General features: G+C 35.8%; 1 protein-coding gene across 1 annotated transcript in view; it reads left to right on the top strand.

The window, feature by feature from the left end:
* KCNH8 (potassium voltage-gated channel subfamily H member 8) overlaps window positions 1-13,858 on the top strand; it is a 174,745-nt gene that overhangs the window by 96,322 nt on the left and 64,565 nt on the right. The window contains exons 6-7 of the mRNA XM_018075204.3: window positions 5,823-5,980; window positions 11,518-11,725. Coding sequence (XP_017930693.3) covers window positions 5,823-5,980; window positions 11,518-11,725 — 366 coding nt within the window. The remainder of the gene's footprint in view (window positions 1-5,822; window positions 5,981-11,517; window positions 11,726-13,858) is intronic.

The following is a 13,858-nucleotide window of genomic DNA, read 5'->3' as shown; positions in this document are numbered from 1 at the left end:
TGTTACTTACGTCAACACAATACGACTGAGACTTCAGTTATATGTAGTTTTATATGACCTTTCAATTAATAAAGATTCTGATAAGAATTAAAAAATTTTACCATCTAGTTCAGTCTTAAAGATAGTATATTTAATCCAGTTATTAATATTAATTTCTGTTTGGCTAAAGCATGTTTTCCTGAAGAACATCAGCTCTTCAAAGACCCTAGAGGAAGAAGAATTCACAACTCTATTCCCCTATGGCTTGTAAAGGGTATATTTCTATTTGTTTGGGGTTTTTTCATCAAGTTGCAGAAGTGACATCTTATTAAGTATTTAGTAGTCCTGTTGTTTCAAAATGTTACTACCTGATGATTCTTGGTTAGGGCACACTGGATTGTCAGTTAGGCATCCGATATGACACAACCATACTTTACTGCTTCATCCCAAAATTAGATTAGAAGTATTTATTGAATACATCCGTTTTTCCCACAAGATATTCATAGCTTTTCTCATAATGGCATCCCACTACTACAAAGGAACTAAAACTGCATGTTAGAATTTCCTTCCTAAAACTGTAATTTTTCTTCCTCCTGGCTACCAGCAATTTCTTTCTCTTTCCCAAACAGGTCTTGATTTTGATGTCAAATTTTCTATAGTTTATATGTTCTGTTACTTAGTATCTGTTCACCATTTGATATATCTTTATTAAAAAGAAAAAAAATGCTGTTCCTTCAACAGCTGCAATAGGCTGTTATAAAGACATTATTTTGATATATCATTATTTATATAGTATGTATTTTATTATATATTACATATTTATTCTATAAAGTCCTTACATTTTGGTTAATTAGTACTTAATCTCTGTTGGTTTTATTCTTGCAAAATTTATTTGACTTCATAGTGGCCCAGGTTCTTAAGCAATGGTGTATAATCAGCGTTATTTTCCTTTCCTCTCCTCTATAAACCCACTACTATCTCCCTCACCTTATCCTGTCAGCATCTAAAAGAAAATCATCATGCTAATGTGGTAATAGACGTTTGGAAGGAACACGTTGAGTTGAAAGATCACACTTCCATTTGAATAAATTGCTCCTAGGAGATTTACTAGGAACATCTAAGTTTATATCAGCAGTAGAAAAGAAACAATAACAGTTGATATAGGGACAGGTAAAATGTTCTTCAAGCAATATGGTACTAATATTTCCCAGAATCTTTCCTAAAAGCTCTCTGGCCAGATCCTAATGCCATTATCCTTGTATAATTAAATAACATTCTCTCAAATAATCAGATAGATCAAAGAGCTTGGACTTTGGGGAAAGTATTGCTAGCCAAAGACAATCCATGTAAAATCGCATAAAGGAAAATGAAAAAAATAAAAAAAAATTAGAGAAGAGTCAGTCATACCATCTAGAAGAGGGAGGTGGTGTGGATAACTGTCTGCTCTAAAGACCAATGGGATTAATATACCTAAATCATCTGGGTTTCAAGCACAGGACTGAATGACTGCAGTCTAATAAAACATCGTGCGTCACCCAATCCCCTGGTTACTGCTTGTATGTATACTACTTGCCCTAAAGGTACAGGATTTTTCAACTTCATTTACTTCCCAGTAAAAGAGAGTTAAGCTGAGGTATATTACATAGCATTTGCTGAAATCTAAAAGTGTGTCATGGATAGTTATTGAATCACCTGACTAATCCTAAACAGTAACTTGATCATATGATTGGTCCCAGCAGGTTTGGTTTTGGTTTTTTTTTAAATCAAGTCTAATGAGAGAAAAACATGTTATCACATGAAAATCAACCACTTCAGGTAAAATAATCCAGATTATGGATGAAGAGGTTCAGCTGGGCACCAATTTTTTTCTTTTAAAAGGGACTAGGAATTGAGATTATACAAAACACATATTGTTCTCTTGAAATTGTAAAAGCGGTATTATGCTGGAAATTATTTTAAGGATTAAGAGATTAGCTTGGTGTGTATCAGTTTATGGTTTTCATTCCTGTTATATTATTTAGGATAGCAATCTGCATTATGCACCAAGTAGAATCTCAAATTGTTTTAAGTAATTTTTTTTCCCTTTGTTGAACACCAGTTTAAACCGATGTTTTTATACCATTCACTGAGTGAATGTATCTGTGTGTGAATGTGTGCACAATAGAAATCTAGAAAGGGATGGCTTGGTAGAAGAGGTGGCATGTCATATAGAGCTTTACTTCAAGAGAGGTCACAAAACAGTTTCAAAACCCCAGGGCTTGCTTAGGGTTCCCAGATCTCTTGTCACCAACTATGAAATAAGTTGCCTTTTCTTAGGAATTGAACTCTCATGCTAGGGTATGGATTTTCACACTGGAAGCTTATGAAAAAGAAAATTGTCATGAATAGGGGAGTTAGAACACTCAAGGAAAGTAATCATTTAGAGCTTTTTGGTTAGATCACATTACTGGCTTCAGAAATTTGAAATGAAAATATTGCAAAAGCGTGTAGCCATGGTAGTGGCAAACTTGGAAAACATTAGGGTAATATTGGTCCCAGTTTTCAGGTGATTACTGATGTGCATACTGTATAAGAGCTTAATTGGAGCAAAATGTATAAATAAATTAGGAACTGCAACTGCATATAGATAACAATTTTAAATTCATTTAATGGCTGAAAAAAATGGATTTTTTTTTATAAAAATGCATTTCCTTTAATCTTTCAGTGTATCTTTGCATGAGATTTAGAGATACCACATTTCTTACAAGATTTTTTTTTAAATGGATGTGTGCCCATACCTTATCAGTAGTGGAAATAATAGACTGAGACAATCCATGCAGATTGGGCTAGTTAGCCATGGGATCCAACCAGAAGACAAATCATGGGATTTCACAGACTCACTGTTTATTTTCTCTGGGAGCATCTTAGGGACTTAGTGCCTAACAGGGCTTTTGGTTTTTGTTGTGTGGGAACGGTAGAGAAAGGTGGTCGGTCTGCAGGCTAAAGAGAAGGAGGAACTGGACTCAGAGGAGCAGGACTCAAAAAGCAAAAGGGAGTTGCATCAACAGGCAATTGTGATCAAGAGGGTATGTGGAGCAGAAGCCCATTTTTGGACACAATATGTACAGGTGATACGATTTCTTATTCCAAGCCTCTGGAAACTGGAAATCTTGAGTTCTCCCTGTGGAGTGCTTTCAGGTCAAATTCACCTTTGTGTTCGACAGAAGCAAAATAACTTGCTTCTTGACAGACTGACACTCTTTGCTTAAGGTCCACACAGGCTCACCTGCACAGGAGTGAGTGGGGAAGGAGGAGATCCTAACTGGCTTAGGATGCATGAGTGTTTAACACAAAGGCAGTACACAGGGTGTATCTATGCTAAACACAGTAAAAATCTCGGGAAAAAAAAAAGAGATCATGAGAGTCATGTTTATACATGACTTAAGGGCCTTTCTTAAAGCCTCTAAACTTGCACTAAAGATTTTGTTGTGCTCTTAGAAGTTTCTTGACTCAGGAGTTCTGGTTTTTTTTTTTCCTTTACAGCTTTCTCAATAAGTACTTTAGCACAGTGGTTAAGCTGTAAATAAGACTACCCAGAAGAAATTGTTTACACTCAAGTATAGCTCAGAAAGCTGTCAAGAAATACGAGATGGATCACACCTGCTTTCCACCCTATGGGCTTTTATCTAATAAGTTGGATGCAGAAAGAAGCACTTACCCTTTCCTATCTGATGTTTTATATATATATACATAATATATATATATACTATCTGGTACTGTTGTCCTAAGTTGCTTTGATAAGAAGGCAAAAAGAGGTACAGTGCAGAAAAACCTCTAATCTCTTCAGTCTTGAACAGTGAATTGCAGTGCACATTGATAAACCTTTGGTGTACTGGAAGTCTTAAGGGAATTTAAAGCAAGAATTTATCTCCATTTCTGTTAAAGTTTTAGTTGTTCCATAAATGCTAATGTGCAATAAGTAAGCAAATCCTTTTTCTGTCTTTGATAACAACACTTTAGAATTTCTGAGACAAATGAGAAGTTCCAAAATACTAGTGATGTAAATATCCATGTCTTTCTTACCTCTATCAAGCAAATCTACATGAAGTAGTTATGTATGTGACTGGTGCTACCATACTGATCTGTAAATGTGAATATTAACCAACTATCTCTGTGAAGCACCTGTGAAGTTACACTGACTCCCTTGTCAGTGTGAACCATATAAAATTATGCTATTTTCCGATCTTAACTGTATTATTGAAAATTTCCTAACATTTTTGTAGCTTTAAGAGTGCAGAGCCAGTTGAGACTACTTCGTGAGGTAATCTAAAATTTTTATATCTCTGATTTTACTTATATGTTCTGTTCAGCCTGAGGATTTAGTTGAATGAAAACAGTAGTTCTTAAAGCATGAACCTGCCATACCTCAGTCCATGAAACTAGATAGCCTTGAATATGTGTGTTGGTAACTTTATGCTAAGGCTTTGCACGAAACCTTAAAGAATTTCCAGGATCAACACTGTGCAAAATGAGAATTCCCCCAAAGATTTCATTAGTTTAGGACACTCAATTCTACTGGGTCAAAGGTGGCAGATATCAAATTGTTAAAAATATCATAGGTTCACTACTAGCAGTATACAGGTTAACGAGTATGTCAGATGATCATAGTAGACTGTCTAGCTTCAAACTGCAGAAGACAGCATAAAAAGTTTATGCTAGTGAAACCTGGCAAGTAATTATTTTCCAGATCCAGAACTGGGCATTTGATCCAAATGCATCCTGAAGAAATCTTTCCTGATACCCCAAAGAAATGATCCAACATGATCCTCTCTGTGTGCTGAATCTCTCTTTGCGTCTCCTCTTTGCCCTCAGTGGGGAAAAAAAATTGTTACCTGGCTTTTTGCATATTATGGCTAACAGGCTTGAAGATCTTACTTTACTCAGTCTTACTGTAGCCTACCTAAAGAACATGTAGAGAGAAATGCAAATCAATCTTTTTTTTTTTCCCTAAAGCTGTCTTGCTGTAAAACATCAGCCTTAATGGTTGGCTGCACTCTTTTCTGACATTGCAAAAGTTATACAAGTAGTTCTCACTAATGTTAGTACAAACAGGGTGCATAGCTTGGGGACAGATTATAGTCTTTGTCTTGTAGGACGTGAAAATAATTGAGACTCTGTTGTCAAGACCTGAGCTTTTCTTTGAGTTTTAATGTGTTTTAGCAAGACACGTCAAAAATATATCTCATGTTGAAAGACACTCATTCTGTAATGTTAGATAGGAACATACAAAATGCACAAGCCACCAAGAAATTCATATCACTTTTGTGGCCTCCACCATAGCCCAAAAGCCTTTTGTTAAAGTGTGTTCAGCAGTTTTCAGTTGATAAACAAACAATTATCCTTGAAGATGACATTTGTCCTCTGTGCTGGACAGTTATCACTAAGAGTTTTAATTACACTTTTTAAATAAAATAATTAATGATCTTTTATTTCAAAAGAAATATAAATAAATTTTATGGGCAGAAGTGATAGTTTTATTTTTCATTAAGAAAAATACCAATATTTGGTACAATTTAAGAGCAATGAGTGTGGGTGGTGTTTTTTAATTCAAGCTCCCTTTCAAATCAGTGACTTATAAATGTTTTAAACATTCTGTTTACTCCTTGCAAAGAATCATACATCAATTAGTTAACTCTATGTATGTGGATCTCTTACCACTATGGGTTTGTTGTTTCTGTATTAGATTCTTCATCTGGTATTTGTGATGCATAAGAAAAACAATCAGTGTTATGCTGGATTCCTGGTGTTGTCCCCAGGAATCAAGAAATCACTGTCTCTGATTCTGTTCCTTCTTTGTTAAGCAGATATTATTTTAAATTTCCGAACAACATATGTCAGCAAGTCTGGCCAAGTTATATTTGAAGCAAGATCTATTTGTATCCACTACGTGACTACGTGGTTTATCATTGATTTAATTGCTGCACTTCCTTTTGATCTTCTTTATGCTTTCAACGTCACTGTGGTAAGTACTAACCTGTCTTTTTAATTGTTCTTTTCTTTTCAAGAGTGGTTTGTTGATGTGTTTTGGTTTTTTTCCCCAGATCTGGAAACTAAAACATAATGAACTAAAATATCTTGCTGTCTTTTTCAGCTTTGTGGTGTGTTTTCATATTGGATGTACCCAATTTTTAATTCAATTATCATTACTTTGTAAACAGCTGCACCTATGTTAGCTTCATGTTTAATTACACAAACACAGTTTTCTATGGCTTTTACTCCCTTATGCTTCATAAATTCAGTCCTTAATTTTTCAAGATTCATAAATTTTTACGGTGGTAAAGTAACTCATTGTTATGGTCAGCATTCTTACTCAGCCAGGAATCTTCTTTCTCTTTACCTCTGGGCATTCTAGTGTAAAAATTACAGCATGATTACCAATTTTTGTGTCTTCTAACACCTGTTGCTTATAGTTGTCGCTAACTTTGGCTTTGGTTTCAACTCATCTTTTTTAAAAATGTGATGGCAAAAGGCTTAATCTGCTTTGAAAAATGTTTGTTCTAACATCAAGTGATGTCACAATCATGACGTGTTACGTTTGTGTTGGCTTACTTATGCTAAGATAAAGGTTTTTCTTCTGCTAGCCCTGCTAGATTTAGTAGAGTAAGAATCTACTAAGCAAAATTAGAACAAACAAGGAAACCAACAACCCCCTGCAAAAACCAAAAACCCCTCACCCTCCAAATCAGAAAGTTTAATTTTTACAAAAAAAAGTTAGTAGAGGTTTCTTAATTTTGTGGACCTTTGCCATAAGAGACTAAGGTTTTTAGCTGTCCACTTTCTAATTCTCAGAATTTTGATCTTTCCTAAAGAGATGCACTCAATCTCAATTTCATTTAATGTGAGTTACAGACAAGCACATAGATAGGATAGATGCATATTAGAAAAAAAAAAAGCTACATAGAAAGACATTAGTCGGGAAGGATCCCATGTAAAGTATCATGTTTGATTTTATCATTTAGTTCCATTTCCTTCAATTAACTTTGTTTTCATTCCATTTGTTACTTTAAGAACCATCAGTCTGATGCTAGTACAGTAGCTGTTAAAACCAGACAGTTAGTGGTTCCATATTCTTCAATCACTGTTTTTTTTATAGAGTGGATAATCTCTATATACATTACTATCTCAGTTTATCCCTTACATTAAAACCAAGCAGCTAGCATAACTCTGTTGGTGTAATTCCTACTAAGAATTTTTCATTAAATGAACCAGGTTTACCCTTTCCTTCAAGGAGAAAAGTAAAAAGACCCAAACAAAAATCAACAAAACCCCAAAGCAAAACAAACAAACAAAATAGCAACCAAAATCCCCATCTTTGTTTTGTTCTCCATTGGAAGGACTGATACGCTTTCTGTACTTAATTCTGGAAAAGAAAGTATTATCCAATAGTACTTTTTACAGTTAAAATGTCACAATTTTAAAAATACTACTGTAACATGATTAATACACATCTCCTGACTGGTGTACTTCTAAACATTTTCCTATAATAAGATCTCTAATATGGTGATTAAGAATATCTGGGTACACTGAACTGCCCTCTCTTAGTAGTGGATACTAGCACTAAGCCCCAAATAATAAATGATATATAGCCATGCTGATTTTAAAATTAGCATTGACTGACAGGCGTAGTTTCCTGACTGTTTCAAGAGGTTAAACACCTTGTTAAAAATTTTTGCAGAGTCCAATCTGCTTCCTTCTTTGGCTGTGGCCCAGCTTTAGTAACTATCTGCTATATGGTAAAGACCCCCTCAGAGTAGAGAGTCAAGGGCCAACCCTCTCTTCCCTCTGGTAATTGAGAGCAAATCCAGAATTTTGGAGTCTGCACTCTGCATTCACCCCAGCAAACTCCATTGTTTGTTATCTATGTGATTCCTCGCTGGGAACACAGTGCCTTACTACATCATGTTTCGTATCATGACAAGACTTGGCAACTGTTAATATAATCCTCAACACAACAATCACTATTGACGGTTTCAAGAATGGGGGGAGGTGTCAATCACATTCTGCTGTTTTCAGACTTTATGCTTTAATAAGCCATTTCCTCATGTCTGTTCTCAGATTTTCACTTCATCGACTTTCAGATGTTGCCTCAACAGAACGGTGAGAAAGGGCATCAGGGAGCATCTCACTCCTTTGCTGTTCAGGCCCCGGCACAAAGGCCAAACCTTTAGGGAAGCTCTAGGTATAGTGCCATACATACCTCGGTATGTATGGCACATATATGTCATACTCCAGTTGGAAGATTGATGGAGCCAGAGTGCATGTAAATGCTGTGGAGTCTTTTGCTATCTTTGGATATATTTTGAAAAAAAAAAGTGAAACTGTTTGAGTTGGCTCTACTGCCTTTACACCTTGGAGGGATTCTGCCCTACCATTAAATCGGGGACTCTTTGGAGGTCTGAGACCATGGGTGCAATCCTACTTAACCTCAGAGCATGCCGAGACCCCAGTTACTTCCATCATTGTGTTCATCTAACATAAAGGATCCCTTAATTTGTGGAAATGTGTTGTCAAATGTTGCCAAAGTAAAAAACAGACCATTAAACACTAGTTATAATGATTGAATTTACTCCTTTCTGAGTAACTGTTAATTAGAGCAAGAGTATCATTTTTTGAGAAAAAAACCAACTAATCAGGTGGACAAAAATGATAAAAAATTCTTGTTTCCTTATTAATTCATTTTTTTTGTGGGAGATAATTTTTCTGAGCAGAGAATTTAATCAGTGGTTTGTAGCAACTTTATTCTCGGTACTTCTCAGGACTATGCTGATGGAGTTTGTGTTAGTCTCAGATAAAATTTTGTCCCTGTCATTTTGACAGAAAAAGGTTAACCCAGCTAGTCTAAAACGATTAACAAAGTGGAAAATTTTGATGATTTTATATCTGTGGGCAAAACAAGATCTATGCAGGCACAAGTATGAGTGCTGACTCCTCATTTTGTCTTTCTAAATTTGTGGCATAGAAAAAGAAGCTGCCTGATGGCATTTTAGATCTTCCAATGACATATTGGACACAATACCAGAAGAGTGTTTGGCATGACTAATGAGAAAATTCAGTGTAATAGCATATGATTAATTACATCTGTGTTAAAATTTATGCTAGAAATTATTTTGAAATGAGGCAGTCCTTAGGCCTTAAAATGAAACATATCTCCACATTAAAAAGAATAATACGGTATATGATTCACTGTCTTTATATCTACCAGCATTCTGTAGCTTAATAAAAATGGTCAGAACTTAGGCAAAACTGGCAGGGCACACTGTAACAGTCCTTTTGCAATTTCTTATTTATAGGAATGTAATAAAAAAATAATTTCACCTAAGTTATAATTATTTGGTTGTGATATAGTAGAACATAGGTTCCCATGTAAAGATGAAGGCTTCAGTGTGTATGCCACAGCACATATACAATCATTATATACACAATCATTATACATATGTTTATATATTGGTACAACACTTTAAGAGTCAGTCATGAAGAGGGACCCATTTATGTTATGAGTGCACATTTAAGTGCATTATGTTATGAGAACCATGTTTGGCTCAAACAAGTTGATAAAAGGGAAGAAATGGGACTTTGGGAAATGAACAGAAACAGAGGCAGTTGGTATAGTTATGTATCATTCATAGAATAATTATAATTTAAAAGTTATATGATTGTTTTAATACAATCGTAGCAATTACTCCAAATATGTTGCAGCCTTCTGCCCCAGACTTGCAGATGTTCTTGGGCTTATGACCACAGACATAACTAATTCTCTGACACTGGATGGCATAAGATGGAGAAAAGAAATGCAAGAAGAAAAGACCTTGTAAATGTTTGTGTGCTCCAATGTCAGATCTTACTCTGCAGCAGTGAACTTCAAAATATTTTTAAAAAGTGTCATGTTTTTGTTGCTTTTCTTTTTTTCTCTGCTATATACATGAGAAAAAAATGCAAAGGTTCTTGAGAACAAAACAATAAACAATGGGCAGTAAATACTGCCCATTGAAGAAGCTCATGGGAGAATTACTTATGCATTATCAAAACTGTAGTAACAAAAAACAAAAAAGTTTGTGGATTTTTTTAATTTTCTTCTTTTCAGATTTCGCACCGTCTTAAATCCTGAGACTGGAATAAAATCAATGAGTTGTTAAGTCTTTGAATAAATAAAACATACCCCATGTTGCAGAATTTATTAGTCATCTTGGACTTAGCTGTTAGTGAATGTACACCTATAAAATTTAGATTTCAGATTATTAGTTTTGGTAACAGAAACAGAAAGGTTGAGCTTCAGGTTATTATGGATTAGCGAAAGCAAATGGATATTGATTGAACTATGCTTTTAGACTTTCTTTTTGGAGAGCTCATTACTGTGCTCTGGGAGGGCTGTGGGAAGACATGTCAAGTCTGATGTTATTTTTCTAGCTGATGCATGTATCCTGTATCAGCCAGGATACAAGTAGGCATTAATCCTAATGTCTCATTAATAAAGGGGGAAAAAAGCAGCTTACTGTTAATGAAAATTATGATTATTTAATCTTAAAAAAATAGAAGTATTTGGATCCTAATCTGTATATTTTTTGCTAACTCAACCCCAACAGCTGAAACATGAGCCAAATACATACCATGCAAAACTGGGAGCTGTGCACACTCTGGTGTTGGATGTAGGTTGCAGGATGCCCTGGTGGGGATGGGGTCATCCAGAGACTGCTCGCTTTGTGCTGAAACTCCTCCAAGGCCAAGGCCCCTACGCTCATAAACTGATGTATAGTTACAATGCTGAGCAGATTAGGTGCTGCTTTTGCCACAAAAACTTGAAAGGTGATAATATTTCAGCTAAGGATTTTAAGAAGTGGTATTAGAAGTTTTAATGCAAGCTTTTTTAGGCTACAGCTTAGTATAGAGCAGTAAAATATGCCTGGGTCCGTGAACACAGGTTTAAATCAGAAGAACAAATCTGAGTCTTCTCGAACTTCTCTGCTTCCTTGTTCTGCAAAATATCTGCTATATGTTATCATCTCTTCCAGGGTAAATTATAAACTGGTTTCATCTCATAGATATTTGTTAGGTCTACTGTTAGAAGAAACTGAAAGTCATCATGTGCTTGGAGATATTTACTTTGTGGTTTCATATTACAATCAAATGAACATTGGTCAGTTTGGTAATTATATTTCTCTTCTAGAGCAGGGAAAAATACATTTTTCACAAACACAAATTTTTAAGCTAAATCTGAAAGAAGACTGTATAAAATAAAAATTAATGGAAAGATCTCCCAATATTTCAAGTTTGTTTGGTTTAAACTAGGAATAGTAATTATAGATTTACACATCAAAATTAAACTCATATTTAAAAGCATCTTCTTTGCTATTCTCTGCTGTCTTAAGATTTAGTCTCGTAGCTATGTATCTGTGAAGAGAGGACAAAATTTCATAGAGCTTTTGAATTTCCTTTCATTGAAGCAAGACATCTGTGTGGTAGAAGTAAGCTGCTGACAAGTTTTTTCTTTCCATCTTCTCCTAGGTTTCCCTTGTCCACCTCCTAAAGACGGTGCGGTTGCTCCGCCTGTTGCGTCTCCTTCAGAAGCTGGATCGTTACTCCCAGCACAGCACAATCGTTCTCACGCTTCTCATGTCCATGTTTGCCTTGCTTGCTCACTGGATGGCCTGTATTTGGTATGTCATAGGGAAAAGGGAGATGGAACAGAATAACCCCCTTACCTGGGACATTGGTAAGTCCTTCCATCCTACGTACACATATACACATGTATATATCCATATATGTCATCATCATCATCATCATCATCATCATCATCATCATCATCATCATCATCATCATATGTATGTAAATATATAAAAGCACATGTATAAGTCACTCAGGATTTTGGAGTTTGTTCAATCTTACACAATTTTTTGGTGCTGTCTGTAGAAAAAAAGGAAGAGATTGGCGTTCTAAATCTTGGGTCAATTTGAAAAAGAGGGTTAAAATAAAAAGAAATTGGCAAAAAGAAAAAACAATGAGATTTTTAAGAGTGATTCAAAGTTTTGAAAATTGAGGATCTGGATAGGAAAGGGCTAGACAGAAAGTGTAAAAGCATAGATGAGAAAGTTCATGGGTTTTGTGAATGAGGAAAATTCATCAACAGAGACATTCCTTTGAGTATGCTGATTATTCCTTCCTATACATTAAATCAGATAGACCCTGAAATGCCAAGTTAAAAACTCCCTTTGGAACTATTGTTTAGCGAGTTTGCAGGTTATGCTCTTTTGCAGAGCACATGAGGTGTTTATCAGTGGAGAGATGGTTTGGGGATGCTCAGTTTTGGTCCAATGTTTTCTACCCCATCCTTCATTCTGATTTAATTGAGTGTTCCATGTTGGTTCCTTAGATTTTAAGCTTTCCATTTTTTGTTAAAGGTTTATTATTATTTCTAGGAGTTGTACCCACATGTGATGATACTATGGGGAAGCAATATACCTTATATAGGAGCCAGGTACTCGTACACCCTCACCACTCGTACAGTACCACCACCAGGTACTCGTACACTGTTGAAGGTGTGTTACCCACTAGTGCAACAGCTGAGACTTGACATCTTCCCACATGGGTCATTCTGACTTTACTGTAAAAGCACATTTCTTTTGCTGTCTTTCTCAGATGCCACAACAACCCCCTTTTCTCCCTTTTCTTTCTGATTCCTTGTGTTCTATCTTTTTAATTCTACTTGTAGTTACCTTTAGCCTAATCTATTCAAGGAAATCAAGTCAGCAGTAAAATTAACTGGAGAAGGGAAGCCTGGCTAGTTTCTTTATGCTATTAGATATGGAAGACATGATTAAAAAGCATACAGATAAATTCTAATATATAAGTTATCAGTGAGAGAAAAAGAATGCATGTGTATCTTTCATAAACGGACTGTCTAATGGTCAGGCAGAGTTTCCCAACAGAAAAAATATCTGGGGGGGGGGAATAATGCAAACACCTGTGGCCAAAGGCTCAGTGATGTGCATTCAAACTGCAATTGTCCTGTTGTTATCTCCTTTGATTTCTTTTCTCTTAACCCTGTTAGCATCTGTCTAAATCATCCGATAACCATAAATCTGAAGGAAAAAAGACAAGCATGTTAAAGGTGGTTGACCTCAGAGAGGTGAGGATGCTGGGTCAGGTAGAGGAAAAGAAGAAGCGAAGTCCTATTTTTTTTATAGGTTACTTAAAGCTTTGTGGAGTTTCTTATTCTAGTTAGTTGTTTATTTCTCTTCCCCTTTGTGAACCAGGTCTGTGACCTGCTGCTGAAATCCTCATGGAGTGCAAACCTCTTAAAGAAAAGACTACAGTTGCAGGGGAGAACATACAAAGAAAGCCCACTGTGCAAAAATTGGTCAAATACTGTTAACAGAGAAACAAATACAGATAATAATAATAATAGTAATAATAATAATTGTCTCTAGTGGGAAGTAGCTATGAAGACACATTGTCAGCTTATATAGGCCACAAAAAATAGCTGGTTTCAAAGCATTCATTGCAGTCCAAATGATGATGATGGGCTGTGTCCTTGCTCCCCAGGCAGGGCTACTGGCTGTTCTCCCCATGCTCCCTTTTCCCCAGGCCAAGGCCGCAGTCAGGAAACTCTCTTCATATACCCTGGGGCTCTTGCCATTTATTGCTATGAAAACATTAGCTTTCACCAATAAGTTTTCTCCTTTCTTGGGCTAGGGCAATAACAAGAAAATGTCCCAACAACCTCATCAGAAGCAATCCCAGTTTAACTAGAACAGAGACATTTCCGAGGAGTCCTATTTGTGTCTCAGTGAAGAGTTTTGTTTCTGGGTTATCACACACTGATAGTCTTCTAGTGGGCTTCCCAGGC

This window comes from Manacus vitellinus, unplaced genomic scaffold (genome assembly GCF_001715985.3).
Source record: "Manacus vitellinus isolate BGI_N305 unplaced genomic scaffold, ASM171598v3 scaffold_3_pilon, whole genome shotgun sequence".
NCBI classification, from domain to species: Eukaryota; Metazoa; Chordata; class Aves; order Passeriformes; family Pipridae; genus Manacus; species Manacus vitellinus.
The sequence above is the reverse complement of the archived record's forward strand: the minus strand, read 5'-3'. Positions and strand labels throughout refer to the sequence as shown.